This window comes from Amblyomma maculatum, chromosome 6 (assembly GCF_055883805.1).
Source record: "Amblyomma maculatum isolate TAMU_Amacu chromosome 6, ASM5588380v1, whole genome shotgun sequence".
Lineage (NCBI taxonomy): Eukaryota > Metazoa > Arthropoda > Arachnida > Ixodida > Ixodidae > Amblyomma > Amblyomma maculatum.
Genome location: NC_139349.1, coordinates 33,560,967 through 33,580,817, shown reverse-complemented (window position 1 = coordinate 33,580,817; position 19,851 = coordinate 33,560,967). Strand labels below are relative to the sequence as shown.

The 19,851-nt window shown below is 45.9% G+C and overlaps 1 protein-coding gene across 1 annotated transcript; it reads right to left on the bottom strand.

Moving 5' to 3' along the window:
- Positions 1 to 2,787: 2,787 nt before the first annotated feature.
- On the bottom strand, positions 2,788 to 19,834 carry LOC146185444 (alpha-tocopherol transfer protein-like). The gene is made up of 5 exons (XM_084605528.1): positions 19,387 to 19,834; positions 14,685 to 14,927; positions 8,812 to 9,005; positions 4,255 to 4,365; positions 2,788 to 3,098 (listed from the first exon to the last, which is right to left on the bottom strand). The coding sequence occupies exons 1-5, from the start codon at positions 19,538 to 19,540 to the stop codon at positions 2,946 to 2,948; spliced, it is 855 nt and encodes a 284-aa protein (XP_084461654.1). The 5' UTR covers positions 19,541 to 19,834; the 3' UTR covers positions 2,788 to 2,945.
- Between the last annotated feature and the right edge of the window lie 17 nt (positions 19,835 to 19,851).

Below are 19,851 nucleotides of genomic sequence, written 5' to 3'. Positions count from 1 at the left end.
CATCCATCCATCCATCCATCCATCCATCCATCCATCCATCCATCCATCCATCCATCCATCCATCCATCCATCCATCCATCCATCCATCCATCCATCCATCCATCCATCCATCCATCCATCCATCCATCCATCCATCCATCCATCCATCCATCCATCCATCCATCCATCCATCCATCCATCCATCCATCCATCCATCCATCCATCCATCCATCCATCCATCCATCCATCCATCCATCCATCCATCCATCCATCCATCCATCCATCGTCCGTCCGTCCATCCATCCATCCATCCATCCATCCATCCATCCATCCATCCATCCATCCATCCATCCATCCATCGTCCGTCCGTCCGTCCGTCCGTCCGTCCGTCCGTCCGTCCGTCCGTCCGTCCGTCCGTCCGTCCGTCCGTTATCAGCGTGGTTTTTAAACAACCGTGTTCGTTATGACTCTAAGAACCTCAATAGAAAAATGTGAATTTGGTTGATCTGTGCGTTAAAAGCGCAATGTAAATTCAGACTTCAGGTCTGCGGGCGCTGAATGAGATTGTCTTGTTGAATTAGGTATGCGGTGCGAGCATTTTTCTACCCTCGTCGCTCCCTACTGGTGAGGTTAATCTTTCGATTGTAAATATTATCCCAGCAATTGGTCCGCCTAGTGGCACTCAGAAAGCATATATGATCTCTTTAAAAATGGCTCCCCATTTACCAGAATAACGTGAAAGCGACGCCTGTATATATGTTTGTTTAAAATGGTTTAGCTTTGTTTAGCTTTGATAGAGTGTGCGCAACACCGCCTTTATTCCCGCAGCACATCTGGCTCGATGCTCTTGCTTGCTAATTGGTTGCAGCTCACATGAGCCACTTTTCCTCCCTCGGCAACAAATGGCGCAAAGCCGTTTCCCTTATCCCACTGCTGGTCCGAGGCTTCATACGGATATAACTTTTTCTTTTTTTGCAAGTGGCACTTTAAAAATAAGCCTTTATAGTTTCGACCTGGAGGTCAGAACAAGGACAACCGAAAAGCGGCCGGAGCGGAGCTCCTGCTTCTTTCAGGGCAGACACGAGCTTGGCGAATTAGCCTCGTTATGTAGCTATACTTCGAGGTTTCAGGCGTACACGATGGTTTCCTCGTAAGTGGTGCATCCAGTGCAACTGTAAGCGTCGCGGCCGTGTCCATAGACGGTAAGTGGCTCACCTAGCGGCAGTTTCTACCCTTGTATTAAAATTGCTGTGAAGCTTCAGACCTGACAAAGTATAAAGTATTCCAGTTTTTTTTTTCTTTTTTTCCCCTAGCGAACACTTGCATATATGTGGCACGTGTAGGATTGAAGATTATAATTTCCTTCCTCTAAATGCACGTACCTGAGGCTCTGTCCATTTCTGTTTTTGACTTGTATATCATACTTTGCATAGCATACTTTGTCACACAGTTCAAAGCGCTGGCCAACGTTAAACGACCGGCCACCAGTTCTGGTGCTCTGCGAAACGAAAAAAAAAATGTTGCGGTAAGTTGTGTTTACATGTGTTTCTATGGGTCGCCCTCGGACTCTCATCCCCATACGTTTCGCGGTGTTTTAAAAATACTTCTCCTCAGTAATGAGATTTCATACTTTAACGGTCTGTTCTGAGATGTTCATGGTTGCTCTGTGCCGAATAGTACAACATCATAGGTGCACTGTGCAATCATAACACTGATTTGAAATCTTTTGGTTCAATGTATTGCTATGGGCGCTAACCCTACTTTTCTGCCCCAGTCGGTCCAGCCTGGCGACAGAAGCGCCACCGCACCATGCTTACGTTACAACTCGGTGTTGGTCTATAAAGCAATGAGGTTATCTTCAAAGATAGCTCCTCCTTACTTGATTCTGCAAATATACCTCCTCCGCTGAATACACCAAACGCCGTCGTTAATGCAGTCACTGCTACGATCGGAATGTCCTTCCCGGTTTTCAAGGAGGTGTTAAACGCTTCGAAGGAAGGGTGGGACGCGCTGTGACCCGCGATACGTTTCAAACAAGCATGCCGGAGACTCACGCCCTGCAGGAGGGCAAAAGGAAAAGCGCAACTCCTGCTCTGACAGCCAGGTCCGCGTTTTTCCGACTTGAGACAAGCAGCCCATTGGCACTGCTCTTGACACGTCCGTGCCTGGGAGGTACCATCACGTTCCTTCGGAACTCTAGAGTTGTGGTATTGTGCTGGCTCTCCGAAGGCTAAGCACCGAAGATCACGCCGGGTGCCTGCAGGTGGCCGTGATTACGTTTTGTTACTGCTTTGTACGTGAACGCATGCTCATAATCTCTAAATTGCTACGCACCTCCGTACATAAATCAATTCTGCTCCTGAAACAAACGGAGGCGGTTGCAAACTGAATCATCTCCTCGAGACTAAGGCAGCTGACGAAAAGCCTAGCTCCAACCAGCTTCGGCCACAAACCACCGCACGGGCACGACGATAAGGCGGCTGCTTAGGCAATAGCCTGACACTAAATGATTCGCCATTTATTCGGGTCAATCCTGCCCCAAATCATACTAAAGGAGGAGAAGAGCACTCAAGTATTTTTGAACTTTCAGCGATTACAGATACGGAAGCTATAGGTGTCCATAATTTCTTTACGTATTGTAGAAGGCAGGCGATTTTAATTGTTGACATCTGCGACAATGTACACGGTTGTAACAACCGTGCTTGTAAATTCTGCACATCAGCGCGGTTTCAACTGGCCATGAGCTTGGACTTGTTTGCGTACTTTGTATCGCCCATTATTTGCAGTAAAGGAGTGCAACACATTCGGTTGTAACAAAACACCGCTGTATACTGAAGGCTCATTCAGCTGTTTACATACTGTACAAAGGTAAAAAAACATTTTCCACAGTTTGTGTTGGCCAGCGGTAGCGCGGTGTTGAATTTCCTTTTAACAGATTTTTTTTTTTTTTTTTTTTCTGTTTCTGGCTAACTCTTGCTCTCCGTGTGGTGCTCCTTGCAAATGTCCGTCCAGAAAAGTTCCCACTCCGAACTCGGCGCCGTGCCCCCGTAATCTGCGGAAAGCATGCTTGGAGGGATGTCTTCGTACACTCCGTGGACGTGTTTCCCATGAAAGCGAATCTGAAATGACACGCGCCGGGAAAACGTCAGATAAAGCCTGACAGCACATTCGCGCGCGCACTTTTCATTGTTCCTGGCGGGAGCAATCAGCACCTATGCTTCTGTCTCTCTCTCTCTTCTGTTTCGTTCTTTTTTTTTTCTCTCTCTCTCTTTTTTGAGGCGACATGGACTGCGCCGTTCTTATTTGTGCAGTCCATGAAGCTTAAGTTTCTTCGCGGTCAAATATCACGTTTTAAATGCTTCCATTGCATAAATAAGTCGATTTGGGTCGAAACGTTAATACTGCTGTTTACAGACGTACCTTCGTAAAACGAACGGAGAAGTAGAGGCGAAAAACTGTTTAAAAGAGACTAAAGCTAACTAAAGCAGCAGTTTCGAGCTCAGTTTTCCGTTTCCTCCCCATAGGCCACGAGAGACATAGCTGTGCCACCAGCACCCATTTGGCTGTTAAATACGCTATCATTTGGTGCCATGTTGGAAAAACACGTCACTCCTACGTGTGAAGACGCGGTTTGCCAAATGGCAAAGTGAAAAAAGAAATAACGATCCACTCTTAGAGTAGAGGGACATTGGTAGACAGCAGATAAAGAGAAGGTTGAAACTGGCAGTTCGCGAGTGGCGAGAGTGGAATGTCCGGCATGCAGCGTTGGTTGCTGAATTGGATCGGGAGAGCGGAGCCGTGGACGGCGTGCAACACGGTTATTGACAGAGTGGATAACGTCATCCGCTCGCACGGTGTCAACCTATAAGCGGCCACGATTGCTCCGTCCGGGGGGAACACTGACGTTATAACCCATATTCTGCTGCATCGGTCGTATGTAACGTCTATACGTTTTGTGCTAGTCGTTACTGTGTTCAAGCGAACGTAGTGAAAAGTTGAAGTGGCCACAATGTGTGAGCAGCAGGCATTGTCAGATTTATTACCGGCTTGAATATTGTCTTTATTTTTTTTACCTTGGCTGGGGTGAAGTTCGACAACATGTTCTTTTATAATTGAGAAAATAGTTTCTAAAAGCATGCTACGAATGTCCATCGTATTGGTACGGGAAGGCTCTTAATGCACAGCTTGAACTGACTTTGTCAGCAACGGCCTTCCACAGTAAACCGTAGAGTGTCAATGACGCGAGTGCCAGCGTAAGCTGCAGTACCAACTTACCGACTTGATAGTCTCGTCTTTCATAAAAGGTTTCACCAAGGCGTAAAAGAAGTTGAATGCAGTCGGCTGTCGGATGACGTGAGCTTCGTTAGCAAGAATGGGTGCACAATACTGCGGGGAGACAAAAGAAAACGTCGTTTCTAATCAAAAAGAGAAAGCGTGGCATTGTCAACTAGTATAGTCAAGCTAAAATTGACGGCAGATTATTTGCTAAATCGTGACATTGAGCAAAGAAAGTTGGATTTGTGGTGTCGCCGGCACCAATGTGATTCAAGTGATGCCTAACTAGGCATCAATATATATATATATATATATATATATATATATATATATATATATATATATATATATATATATATATATATATATATATATATATATATATATATATATATATATCCCCTTCATGGATCACTGCCTTGTCGTGGCGGAGGGGCTTGCGAAACTCGATGAAGTCGTAAGCTCTGCTGTGTAGGGCCCCCCAAGATAGACAGGTCACGGCAGAGAGTTCTGACAAAATGTGATTCACTGGAGAAGGTAATGGCAACCCACTCCAGTAGTTCCTGCCAAGAAAACCCTATGGCCAGTCACAATACCATTAAAGATATGGCGCCGGAAGATGAGCCCCCCAGGTTGGAAGGCGTCCCACATGTTACTGGGGATGAACAAAGGGCGATTCCTAGTAGCTCCAGGACGAATGAAGCGGCTGGGCTAAAGCCAAAATGACGCTCAGTTGTGGATGTGTCGGGAAGCGATCGGAAAGTCCGATGTTGCAAGGAGATATATCACATAGCAACATGGAATGTAAGACCTATGACGCAAGGTAAACTGGATGTCGTCAAGCGAGAAATTGAGAGATTGAACATTGATATCTTGGGTATCAGCTAGCTCAAGTGGACCAGAATGGGAGAATTTAACTCCGGCGACCATTATGTCTTTTATTGTGGGCACGAATCCAAGAGAAGGAATGGGGTCGCTCTCATAGTAAACAGAAGAATGGGCAAAGCAGTGCTAGGGTACAAACCCAAAAACAACCGAATGATTTCACTTCGGATCCAAGGTCACCCTTTCAACATAACAGTTATCCAAGTCTATGCACCGACCACTACTGCTGAAGAAGCTGACGTTGAGAGATTTTATGCGGACCTACAATGCCTTTTAGACCACACCCCATCATCAGACGTCGTTTTTCTCATAGGATACTGGAATGCTAAGGTCGGGAGTGAAGAAATATCCGGAATTATAGGCAAGTTCGGTCTTGGCGAGCCAAATGAAGCTGGGCAGAGGCTAGTAGAGTTTTGTCAAGAAAACAACCTGACCATAGCGAATACTCATTTTCAACAGCACAAGAGGCGCCTGTACACATGGACTTCACCGGACGGTCTTTACAGGAATCAGATTGATTATATTATTTGCCGGCAGAGATGGAGAAGCGCTATACAAGCAGTAAAAACAAGGCCTGGGGCCGATTGTGGCACCGATCATCAGCTTCTTGTTGCCAAAATTAAGCTTCGATTGAGGAAAACGCAGAAAACTAGAATGCCTTTCAGGTATGATCCGGATCAAATTCCATTAGAATATGCTGTGGAAGTGAGGAATCGATTTCAAGAATTAGATCTAGAAGACAGAGAGCCCGAAAAGATGTGGACTGATATTCGTGATATAATACAAGAAGTTGCTACTAAGGTAGTTCCAAAGCAATAGAAATGCAAGAAAGCAAACTGGTTATCTGAAGAGGCTTTGCAAATAGCTGAGGAAAGGAGGATGGCAAAAGTTATGAGGGAAAGAGAAAGATACAAGGTTCTCAATGCGGATTTTCAGAAAATAGCAAGGAGAGATAAGAATACCTTTCTCAACATACAGTGCCAAGCAGTTGAGGACAACAGCCAATTAAGGATCACAAGAGCTCTGTATAAGACAATCAAAGATATCAAAGGAAGCTTCTGTGCTAAGCTGGGTGTGATAAAGGACAAACGAGGCAAGGACCTCACTGAAGCCTCAGAGATAAAGAAGAGGTGGCAGGAATACACAGAAGAACTGTACAAGAAGGACCCGAATGTGCAAACCCAACATAAGACGATTGTGATTACTGATCTCGAGCCGGGCATCCTGAAGAGTGAAGTTAAATGGGCCTTAGCCAGCCTTGCTAAGAACAAAGCTAGCGGAATTGATGGCATTCTAGCTGAGTTGCTTCAAAACCTCAACCATGACGCTGTTAACATTCTGCATACATTATGTCAGAAGATTTGGACAACCCTGCAGTGGCCACAGGATTGGAGGAGGTCAGTTTACATCCCCATTCCAAAGAAAGGCAGTGCCAAAGATTGTTCCAACTACCGCACGATCGCGCTTATTTCGCATGCTAGCAAGGTGGTGTTGAAAATCCTCCAAGAAAAGCTGCAGCAGTATGTGGATAGGGAGCTTCCGGACGTGCAAGCTGGGTTTCGCAAGGGCAGAGGAACTAGAGACCAAATTGCCAACCTTCGATCATGGAAAAAGCAAGAGAGTTCCAGAAACCCATCTACTTCTGCTTTATTGATTATGCGAAAGCGTTTGACTGCGTAGATCACAGCAGATTGTGGCAAGCTCTCCAAGAGATGGGAGTTCCAATTCACCTGATCTGTCTCCTCAGGAACCTGTATGAAGGACAAGAGGCCACAGTCAGAACTGGGCATGGTCTTACTGATTGGTTTCCGATTGAGGAAGGATTGAGGCAAGGCTGCATACTGTCGCCCTGCCTATTTAACCTATATGCAGAGTGCATCATGAGGAAGGCCGGTCTGGACGAGTCTTCAGCTGGAGCGATGATTGCTGGAAAGCGTATCAACAACCTTAGATATGCGGATGATACCACTTTAATGGCAGAAAGTGAAGTGGAACTCAAGAGACTTCTGATGCGCGTACAAGAAGAGAGTGAGAAGTTTGGGCTTAAACTGAACATTAAAAAGACAAAGATCATGGCGTCTTGCCCTATGAAGTCCTGCAGCATCAATGGACAAGAAGTGGAAGCTGTGACAGATTTTCTCTTCTTGGGCTCCAAGATTACCTCGGAAGGAGACTGCAGCCATGAAATTAGGAGACGCCTGCTTCTGGGAAAGAGAGCAATGGTTAGCCTTGACCGCCTAGTAAAGAGCAGAGACATAAGTTAGCCAACCAAGATCCGTATAACTCGTGCTATGGTCTTTCCAGCTGTGATGTATGGATGCGAGAGTTGGACTGTGAAAAAGGCTGACCGCCGAAGAATTGACGCGTTTGAATTGTGGTGCTGGCGAAGACTCTTGAGAGTTCTTTGGACTGCCAGAAGATCAAATCAGTCGATATTGTCGACCATAAACCCTGACTGCTCATTGGAGGGTCGAATTCTAAGGTTAAAGCTCAGCTACTTTGGTCATCTGATGAGAAGAGAGGAGTCACTAGAGAAAGATTTGATGTTGGGAAAGGTTGAGAATCGCCGGAGAAGGGGTAGGCAGCGAACGCGATGGTTAGATGGCATCCTCGAGGCACTGCAGAAGAAGTTATGTGATTTTAGAAAGATAGTGAGAGACCGGAAAGCGTGGCGTGACATGGTCCATAGGGTCACGAAGAGTCGGACACGACTGAACGACTGAACTGAACTGATATATATATATATATATATATATATATATATATATATATATATATATATATATATATATATATATATATATATATATATATATATATATATATATATATATATATATATATATATATATATATATATATATATATATATATTTAGTGCTTGCATTCTATACGCAGGCATCGAATAGTTGACCCCTGCAGGCTACCGAAGTAAGGTACATAGCGCGCGTTCAATTAGGTTAAGAGAGCCGCGCCGCCGACACGAACTTGGTACATCTTAAACTTTTGCTCCAGCTGACACTGTACCTCTGGGGTTTCAAACATATTGCGGCTGCAGAACAAAAGCATGGCGGCTGCAGACCCCATACTGCGCTATTAAACGCTTCACTCAGGCTCCTCCACATCTCGATATTTCCTGGCAGGCTTTTGTTGATTTTTGTTGAATATTTTGTCATTTTGAACCGGTACAAGATTTCATAATTTGCCGTTTAGGCGCACTATCGTTCACTCTCTAGAAAGCATTCCAAAAGTTCCACCAGATGGCTGCGCGAATAAAATATCATCTCAATCTAATGACAGTGCCCTTCCGAAACATATAAATGGTCAGGCCAGTTGAAAAATGAAAGAATTTCCAATACAGGCTTCAACCCCTCTTCCCTCCTCTCTCCTTTCCGGAATGCGCATTGGGAGTGCAAAGAATCGTCACTCGGGCAAGTCAAGTACGCCTCTCTCATCATAATACAGACTCCTTAAGTTCGTCACGCTATTTTTATTATTTCTGCTTCGTTTCAACCCCGAAATTATAAAATTTATACAAGAAACTTCTTTAATCAAGAGCAATAGCCATTCCACATGCCACACGTGCAAAAGATGGCTCAGCATGCCATAGTAGCACAAAGCGAAGTAAAAAGTGGTCAGGAGCCCCTTCGACTGCGACGCGCGTGTCCTCACCTGCAGGTAATGCAGGTATTCCCTCGTCACGCTAAGGTCGACGAAGCGCATGCTGCCCAATGACCAGCCATGGAAGTCGCTGACTAGAGAGACGCCCGCCGTCTGAGCAGCGGGGTGTCTGGACACGTGCTCGAGGCACATCACCAGCGCCTGCGTCATTTGGAGGTAGCTCGCCTTTGAAGGCTGCCATGCACCTGCGTACGTTCACCAAGGCAGTTTCGTATTAGTAAACGTCCTTTCATGAAGCCTAAACTTAATAACGCAGTGCGTACAAAGACAGCCAACAGCCACTCACACCAAGGAAAAGGTAAGGAGCTTTGTGTGTGTGTGTGTGTGTGTGTGTGTGTGTGTGTGTGTGTGTGTGTGTGTGTGTGTGTGTGTGTGTGTGTGTGTGTGTGTGTGTGTGTGTGTGTGTGTGTGTGTGTGTGTGTGTGTGTGTGTGTGTGTGTGTGTGTGTGTGTGTGTGTGTGTGTGTGTGTGTGTTGTTGTGTTGTGTGTTGTGTGTTGTGTTTTGTGTGTGTGTGTGTGTGTGTGTGTGTGTGTGTGTGTGTGTGTGTGTGTGTGTGTGTGTGTGTGTGTGTGTGTGTGTGTGTGTGTGTGTGTGTGTGTGTGTGTGTGTGTGTGTGTGTGTGTGTGTGTGTGTGTTGATCAATGCCAAATAATAATAATAATAATAATAATAATAATAATAATAATAATAATAATAATAATAATAATAATAATAATAATAATAATAATATAGGTGATAATCGATTATAAAGTAATAAAAAGGCAACCACATGTGGTATCCGAACGTGGCTGCGACCTCCGATTTATGCAATCGAAATTCGGAAGTAGTGGGTTCGGATCCCACCGGTGGCATGTGGTTGTTTTTTCTATTGCCTTTAATCAATTATCAACATAATTATATTACTATATGACATTCATGAACACAAAAAAATATCACTAATTCTTCCTTCGGCGTCAGATGCTGATGGCTGCCTTTGTATATATTTAAAAAATTTTCAGTCAATGTAGTGGCATCTTGCATTATAATGGAGGTGAAGAAAACGCCTTCCGCTTGCTTTACGATGTCATAGCGCATTAGAGATCCCGAGGTAATCTAAAATAAATCGGCGTCTTGAACTACAGCGTCCCTCATAGTCTGAGTGTATTCGGAACGTTAAACCCTATTTGCACCTTACCATAAGAAATTCTGGATAGAGACATTCAGTGAGTCGTAGGTTCTGGGCAGGCTTTACACTTTTCCGCATAAAAGAGTGGTTTATCTGCGTTCTTCAATAAAAGAAAAAAAAAAAAAAAAGGGGGGGGGGGGGGGAGGACGCTTGAGCTCCACTGGCCGTTAAGGGTTGGCCCGATAGCGTTTCACACACACGGACGATGTTTTTTCCCTATTCATGTTTGTTCATTTCTATATTTTGTACACCGATACCTAGATTCAGAAAATATTAGATTTCCATTTTGAGCAGTTTTACACCCTTGAACGCATTTTCATATTTTTAATTGTGTCAATTAATTAATTTATCACACTCTAAAATTTTCTAATTAGCATCATATCAAGCACTGGGGTTTCTCTCTAAGCCTTTTGACACCTTTGAACCTCCTGTTTCGCTAACTTTTCATTTTTTTATTGTTTTAATGCATGAATTACAATCATTTCAAAAATCATCATCACCTATCACACCAGTCAATCGTCACACTACAAGCACAAATTAAGGTTTTTTTTACGCAGCCCCTGATTATTCCGACAAACGGTGCTGACAACTACTAGTACTACGACGCCACCGGCTTTTCGACCGGACAAGCTGTACAAGCTATCCGTTAAAACTTCTACTTTACACAAAAGCGGTCGACGCGCACCGCCTCCCACCGGCTTCCATTCGATATCCGCCCCGCACACAGAGGAGTATTCCTCAGCATAGATAAACAGGAGAGCGAAAGTACGAAGAAGCGGGACCACACTCTGAAAACACCATATCACTATCTATTCGAGCGATTAAAGGCTGGCTGGAACATGCGACGCGGAGGCCTTTGTTACGTGAGACGCATGCGTAATCTGCGGAGATAAGAGCGCCCAGCTCCTGAATAGTACCGCTATTTCCGGGAAAAAGGACCTGCATCCACAGTCTACATACACAACGAACTTCATGGCACGGTCGCGGACAAAGTTTACGGAATATCGAAATTTCTGCAAAAGATATTTACAGACGATCAATGAAATGTATGCGGCATAATGGAGATATGATTAATTTTCTTCGGCATGCTATACGTGATTATGTTGTCGCCTATGTAATAAAAATGATAGATATACTAATGCTAGCTTCTGAATCGTTTTTTATGCCATGGCAGTTTCTTTTTAGGTCATTTAGACCACATGTGTTGTCTTGTAAGTTGTAACCGACGAGATTCCTTTCAGGTGAAGGTTTCGAGCTCAATGAGGTAATTGGCCTTTTCAGTGACCTCTTTTACGTGAACGTGCTGAAACATTTTATTATTAGCCGCGACCCGGAAATCTTTGCCATGAGCGAACATTGCACGCGCGCGCGCACGTGTGTGTGTGTGTATGTGTGTGTGTGTGTGTGTGTGTGTGTGTGTGTGTGTGTGTGTGTGTGCGTGTGTGTGTGTGTGTGTGTGTGTGCATGTGTGCGCGTGTGCGCGCATGTGTGCATGTGTGTGCGTGTGCATGTGTGCGTGTGTGTGTGTGTGCATGTGCATGTGTGCGTGTGTGTGTGCCTGTGTGTGTGTGTGCGTGCGTGCGTGCGTGTGTGTGTGTGTGTGTGTGTGTGTGTGTGCGTGCGTGTGTGTGTGTGTGTGTGTGTGTGTGTGTGCATGTGCATGTGTGCGTGTGTGTGTGCCTGTGTGTGTGCGTGTGTGTGCGTGCGTGCGTGCGTGCGTGTGTGTGTGTGTGTGTGTGTGTGTGTGTGTGTGTGTGTGTGTGTGTGTGTGTGTGTGTGTGTGTGTGTGTGTGTGTGTGTGTGTGTGTGTGTGTGTGTGTGTGTGTGTGTGTGTGTGTGTGTGTGTGTGTGTGTGTGTGTGTGTGTGTGTGTGTGTGTGTGTGTGTGTGTGTGTGTGTGTGTGTGTGTGTGTGTGTGTGTGTGTGTCGTGCTTGCGTGCGGGCGGGCGGAAAATATAAGTGTTCGTCTACTGTCGTCAGCCAACGCCGCCTGCAGTTCTCAAATTAGTGCGCTTTCCTAACGCTCACATTTCCTAACGCATTTAAATGTTACTATTGCGTCATAGCAATTTTGGTTATCCTTGAAATCTTTCCCCGCGTTTCTCGTGCCAAGGCTCAGCCTACTTATCTACTCAGGAAGCACCATGACGCTGTAAGCAAAGCAACTAACCGTTCTAGTTTTCTCCAAGGTTCCTCTTCTTCATGCGCTCCCATATTAGTAAAAAAAAAAAAAAAAAAAAAAAAAAAAAAGAAAGATCAAAATTTCAAGGCGGCACATTTATATTGCTAGGCTCTGCCGCTCCTTAATTGAGATTTTATCCGCCGCAAACGTTCTTGAGGCAGGAAAGTCCCGGTTACCCAAGGCATACCTGATAACTACCGCATTAGCTTTACGCATACGAAATCAATGATTCTCCGCCTGCTGTTATTCCAGCGACGTCGACAGGAGCCGCGAGAAACAACTTTCCTTTAGTAGAAGCCGGAAGTTCGCAATACTTTGACATTTTCTGGGTAAAGACGCCTAGCTGTTGTACGGCGGGATTCTCGGTTTCACGCTTGCATTTACTATTGGCAATTCGCGTTTCCTGCGTTCCACTGCGGAATAATAAGTATACGGTATCGTTTTCGAACCAGCCCCAGTTTGCTTCCCCATTAAAGCACGGCAATGTCTTTTTTTAGTTTCTTGCCCTAGTCTATGCTGAAATCGCACTGCGAAAACAGTTTCGGCTTTCAATTTCAAGCGGTTGTCTTTAACTGGCTCATCCACATTAAAAAAAAAATAAAAATGTTCAGCTGCTTGAAAATGTACAGACGTGCCCTCGACCCCCCGACCTCCCGATCAACACCACCAACCAGCGTCTACTGAGCCTGGGGATGGTGAACATCTTTAATGAGCTAGAGAGGCGCACCTAATGAACCATGCAATACAAGATACTGTATAAAACGCCGTCGTGTCGCCTCTTCCTCGCCCGACTGCACATCTTTCACTCAATACATCCAGAAGATCGCGTACATATCCCAACACAATAGATATATATTCCTTGCACGTGCGCCCTCTTCCGGCCTACATGACACGAGAGGACCATAGTGGTAGACGTCTCGCATGAGCGGAAGCCTTGGCTCGCCACTACGGACACCAACGGGGAGTCTTGTAAGTGGACGCCTCCGGGCCGCACCATGGAGGTTGGTTCACGGCCGCAGTCGTCTACCAAAACAATGCAATAAACGGACTCACTTTCCATACACGCAATTTTACACACGCGGAAGAGGTTGCCATCGCGCTAGCCGCCGCAGATCACGACTCACGGGTCGTCATCACCGACTCGAGGGGTGCCTGCCGCAATATCGAGCAGCAGTGTACACCGTACTTCGCCGGCAATTTTTTTTTTTTTTGTTTCAAATCAGCGACCGTCCCGTTGCCCTCGCACATCGAGCGATTATCTGGACTCCGGTGCATACTCGGCTCGAGGGAAACGAAACGATAGATGCGAGCACCCGCGTGCTCCCTTTCCGGGCACCAACCTCGTTTCCCACTGATCCGGACCCCAAACTCAATCCCGCCTAAATTTTCAAAAAAAGAAAACAGTTTTATCAATCCAGTCATTTCATCTATCCTAAGCCCTGCAAGGGCGGAGGAGCGTATCCTCCTTCGCCTTTACACCAAAACTTTACTGTGCCCGGCAGTACTAAAATACTTTGACGCCTTCAGTGTGAGGAAAGTTTCTCGAGCCCTTTCCACATGATATGGGCATGTAAACAAAACCCAATCTATCCCCTTAGTAGGACTGGGAGGCGGCCCAACTCGACTGCTCTGACCTGACGACGAAACGGGCCTTGGCTTAGCGGGCCCAGGCCGCGGCCGGGGCCAACGGGCTCCTTTAAGAGGGAGCACACCAAGTGATTGTAAGGGGCAGCCCCTTAGGGACTTATGTCGTACCCTCCCGGTATTAAAAATAAATGTTTTTCATTCTTTCATTGGACATATCAGAGAAAAAAGATGTTGGACTATCAACTTCCTGTTGATATGAAGTATGCAGACATCATAACAATGCTAAAACCCGCAGCAACCAACTGATTTGTTCATCGGTTGCTAGGAAACGGAAATAAAGTAGCTACCAAAACAGATAAAGCTTCTTCAATCGAACCAAAAGCAGACGCCAACACAAGTGAGTCTACCATATCATGTTCCTTAGTAAAGAAAGGACCGAAGGATTCGTCATGGGTTCATTATCATGAAACACGGTAGCAACAGGCAGCAGCAAGAGGAGAAAAGAGCTCTTAAACTGCATGACAAATAAGAAAGTTATGCCTTGGACATATAAACAGTCTTAAACTCGGCCCAAAACAACTCTGGGTACCACTCAACCAACAAAAGTCTGCTGCGTCCTGTTGTTGTTGTTGTTGTGGCTGTAGGAAGAAGGAAAAGAAAATGCACGGGCCTGCTACTGGCTCTGTAGCTTAGCCACCTCCGCTGTCTCGTGCAGAACAGAAAATAGAGAAGAAAGACAGGAAAGAGGGAGAGAAAGACGCGAGAAAGACGCGAAAGACAACAACCGTCGTCCGCCACCAGCGGTGGCGTGTGCAATGACGGCCTACAACAGATAAAAAAATTCAGTGCCAGGCTGGCCCCCGTCGCAAGCGGCGGTAACCCACCTGTACCAGCCCCATCAGGGGAGAGCACATATTCACATTTGCTTACCGACTTTGTAAACGATGACAGGCCGGCCGTGGAGATTCCGTCGCGGAAGGACCGTGATGAGATCTTGAGTCAGTTTCCGCATCTTCTCGGGTTCCCTGAGTCCCTCGAAGAGTCGTGGAGCGGACGTTCGGATCGCGCAGTATTTCCTGAGCGTGTCCAGCGCCGCTTCGACGTCGTACTTTCGCAGCCGCAGGAAACGCAGCACGTCGGCGGAGTCGGCGAGGGCCTTGAGTTCGGGCTCATCTGCGGAAGCAGAAGCGCGTGCAACGTCTCGTTAGCATCGTGTGGTTAGCATCATCAGTTAGAATATAAAACTATATCTTGGAGCTAACGATGAAAGATCGAATCAAGGGAACAGAGATGTTATTGCTGACCTTTTGGATACATCGAAAAGAAAACTCCATGCAAGCGTCTTGTTCGGCAGAAAGTTGAGAACCAAAGTGCAAGTTCATTTGTTTACCTTGTGCCACCGAGCTAACGTCCTTACAAAACTTCCCCTCGGAGATGCAGCTTCTTGCAAAACCGCATCTTGCGTTGTTCTTGTTTATGCCGCAAGAACTTTCATTCTATATTGTTGTCTTCACCGTTTTGTTGCAGTATAGACCCGTCATGTCGTTAGATTTGCATATGATTCATCACCTTGAAACTCTGAGTACGCCGAGAATATTATGCCTAGTTCTCGGGTTACGTAACTTAGCCGGTCACTTGAGCCAGAAAAATAGCAAAAAGACAGCGCGAAAACAACGGCGCGCAAAGCGACAAGCAAAAAACAACAATATAACGTGAGGGGAATCGCGATGCAGACACTCAGCTGGGCTCACTCTGCAAGCAATGTTGCTTGCCAAGTTCTTTAAGCGCCAGCCTCAAGAAGAGTCAAATGATAAGATGGCACGCGGAACTGCGAAGGTCCTCAAGTTATCGCCGGCGAAAAGCTCCCTTCCCCTGAACGAGCCCCCGTTTTTCGAGTAAAAAGATAAAAACAAAACAGCTGACTGCGCGCGACGCAATTCTTTTTCACTGAATGGAAGACCACGGACTCTTGATATCTTTAAGGCGGAAGCCTTACTTGCGTTATCCGTTGCGTGAGCAGGAATCTATACCAAAAATATGAGGCGGTTTCATGCAATAACTGTGATTTAACCGTTCTTTGCGCAGCGTTTAGGGTGGTAATAACATTTTTATTCCCACTTAGCATCTATTTGCTAGTCAAGCTGGAGGCTATAGGGTTTCAGACCTACCTTACGTGTACTGTACCTCCAACAGTATGTCTTTCATCGCAAGTGTCGATATCCACCTGGGAGCGTGTCAAATACTGTGCCTTTCCTTTCCTCAAAACCAGATTGGTTTGGTTTGGTTTGTGGGGTTTAACGTCCCAAAGCTACTAAGGCTATGAGAGACGCCGATTGGTTCACCTAACATAAAGTGCGCAGTATCTGCCATACTTTTGAAACGTAAGCTTCACAACGTTAGGTAGAGCCGGTCTTCGCCTGGGCTTCAATTTGACCTTCATGTGGCCTTCAAGGTTCAGGAAGGCACAGTGTTGATATGTGGTTTAGGTGTCCCTATAAACCAACACACAGTGTCAGCATGGGCTAGTCATTGACCTTCAAGCAGCCACAGGACAAAGTGTGGCTATAGATATGCTGTGCCTTCTCAATACATCCGACCGCTTGAAGTGTAACCTTGTGGACCACACTGTTGTCGCAACAGAAAGTCATGACCTTGACCTTTTGACCATTTGGTGATCTTTAACCTTCGAAGCTTGGAGCAGAGAAGAGATGGGAAGGAGGTGGAGCACGTGAGTAATCTCGTGGGCGACGTCACGTCGCGCCATCGTGCGATGGATGGATGGATGGATGAAAAAAAACTTTATTTTCTAAAGATTTGATGTGTTTGTGACCGTCGCTGGTCACTTGTGAGCCGTGGTCGATACTCCGTCCAGGATGCCGCACTTCACTGCTGCCATTGTGGCTCGGAGTACGAGAAACCTTTGCTCTTCCTCGTCCTCGCTGGCCAGCAAGTGACCCCACCGCCTCACATTAGGGTTTTTTATTGTGAGGCCCAAGTCTGCCTCAGGACAGGGAGGGCCATGTGATGTACTCGAGTGTCGGTGTACCATGAAACCATGGGCATTCATCTACATATTGCGAAGGAAAAATCTTGTGTAATTTGTGTAGGTGTGGATGTAATCTGCGCCAGACTACTGCCTCCTTTTTGGTTAGCCTTTCGTGTGGTGTTGGGCAGCGTTTTCGCTGGCCTCTGTAATTATCTAGTATATCTGAGTACGTAGGGATAACAGGGTCAAAGGTGCCCGTGTTGTAGTTGAGTCCGCTCGGTCGACGTACCCTCGAGCTAACTCATCTGCTGCCTCGTTGCCTCTTACCCCCTCGTGTCCCGGAACCCATACTATGCTTGCTTACTGCTTATTACACGTCTTGTCGTCGTTTGTAAGATACGATTGGCGATTCTGTCAATTCTGCCCCTTGTGTAGTTTGGGCACGCGTGTTTAGAGTCCGTCAGTATAGTGAGGTTCTGTCCCGTTGCATCATCGTGCGCTATTGCCAGAGCCATCGCGGCTTCTTCAGCTGCCTCTATCCTTCGGTTGTTATGTGTATATTCCGTCGGTCATTAAAGCGGCAATTTAAGTCAGTGTCATCAGTGGATATTTCTTGGTTTAAAAGAAAGAGTTACAGAAAGTGGAAAATGTAGCGAAATTACCTTTAAATTAGACAGCGACAGCTTTAGTGCCTTATTCGACTCTTGCTAACAAATTGGAATATGGCTAGCATCACAGTTCTTTCTGCTTGCGTTGTGTGCTTGCCGCAGCAGCGAAGTTATGCTCGGTGGTATATTTGGCAAGTAAATGCTAACTCTGAACGCGCATGTCCGAATTCTTCCACGTGCACGATGCTAACTTCGATTGCACCCTGTCCCCAAATGATTCTCATTCAACGGCTTGAGCTTTTCACAGAGCGAAAAGACCTCCATCACAAAATATAGCCCCGAGCTATATATATATATATATATATATATATATCAAGGACACCAATAGTTTGCACTCTACTGGTACATTGGTGACTTGTTCGTTTCTATTTAAGGGATAAAACAAGGTTTCCGTGGCGGACACAAGCGTCAAACCATTTCAAAAGCACCAAATTTATGGGGTCCTGATCAACCTTGGTAGAGGCGAATGGCTGTTTTAGTAGCAGGACTTATCTTATTATTTCAGCACAACGCATCGCGAAATGAACTGCAAACATATAAGGTTCCGCTGCGAACTACCTCTATTCGGAGTTCGGGAAGATTAACTAGGTAAACTCTGCTTAGTTACTAAGCGCCACCGATGAAGCGAGTAGCGCAGGAGTATGCGACCTATACAGTCCTAGACTAACCGGTTATAATTTCTTGCGTTCGCGTCACCTTGAAGAAACTCGAAGCTGCCTGCACCTCCATGCGGTCAGTCCGCACGGAGGGTTCGGCGTTGTGTGAGGCACAGCAGGTATCCTCCTATACTTGTGCTTCATTACTGCTTATACAAGAAAGCATGTTGTTGGGCGAGTCGGACGTGCATTGTTAAGCATAAATTTGCATTGCAAAAAAGGATATGAAAATCACAAGGGCAAGCATATCTGCAGTTCTACGTTTGTCCTTCTGTCCACGTTTGGACTGCGCAGTCCTTTTACTTAACCTTAGAGGTCGTCGGCATTTACTTAACTTTAGGGAGATACTATAGAAAAAGATTTATACCTTATCGAGTTTCGCCGAAATGAAAAATAACAACCAGTCAGCTAACACGGGTCATTCCCCTGACTTCGACTAGGCTGCCTCGTGTACACACGTCGACGCCTGGCAATCGCATTTTCTTTTTGTCGTTTACTCTTCTCTCCCAACATTTCGACGGAAACTGACGTGTAACCTGTGCAAGTCCATCTAAACCCGAATGCAGTTGCGACATCTCAATAGAAATCTGCATTGCTCCAGTTTGTAGCAAATTCGTGAAGCATTTTAGTATTACTATCCGGTTAAGCAATAGCGTACCTAACGTTATAAGTCATCGATGAACATGTCGATGGACAATACAGGGCTTGTGTACAAGACTTGTGTACAGACTTGTGCTCATCCCGTGTTGTGCTTACTTGAACGCTTTTTTTTTTTCAACCCATTTTCATTGTTCTGAAGCAACCTTCCAAAAGCGCATCCCGTTAAACATTTTACTTACTAGCCGCGTGGTCTAACCCAACATATATATATATATATATATATATATATATATATATATATATATATATATATATATATATATATATATATATATATATATATATATATATATATATATATATATATACTGCGCGTGGCACAATGTTGCTACACCAACAGACGCTCCCTAATGAAGCATGAGAACAAAGCAGAAAGAAGGCCTACAACTGGATCCGTATCCCATAACCTGCCATTCGCCATTTTTCATTTCGGGTCAACCTGGTCCCCTGGCTTTGGTTAGGTAATGAAGCCGTGCGGCTTTCAAACGTTCATGAGGAGCGATCGGACAATTGTTTCAATAACGACTTCACCTGACCGTTTTCTTTCCTGAAATGACGAGGCTATAACGATTTGAGCGGCCTATCACATCACCGAAAGGTGGTGGGTTTAGTTTGAGCAATGTTCATACAGGTACAGCACTGCCAAGTGTTGAACACTTTACCTTCCAGCAGCTTCCCTAGCATGGCGAGAGACTCCTCGGCGACGCTGTCCAGTGGTATTTCCTCGCTCCCCCATTCTCGATGCCTGCCCATGCTGCGCTCAGCTGTCACGTTAGACGGAAGCGGCTCCACATCCATTGCGCTCAGCATCCGCATGAACAGACAACTTGCTCCGACGCCGCTTTCAACAATGAGCGCCTATCGATGCAGCAACAGCCGGCCGAATTGAGACTCCTCGTAGCAGCGGCACTTCATGACGCGCAAAGCCCGATACCAGTAGGTCTTTCCCCAGAAGACGGCCAAGGTCGCCGTTACCAAGGGCACCATACACAAGGTCACTGAGGTTTATGACGTCGCACTCTCAGCCGTCTCTCACGCTGTGAAGTCGGCAGTAATAGCGTAATAGCGTTTGGCGCACGGCCCCTCGACTACACAGGTGACCGGCGCGGACCGCCGTCTGGTTGCTT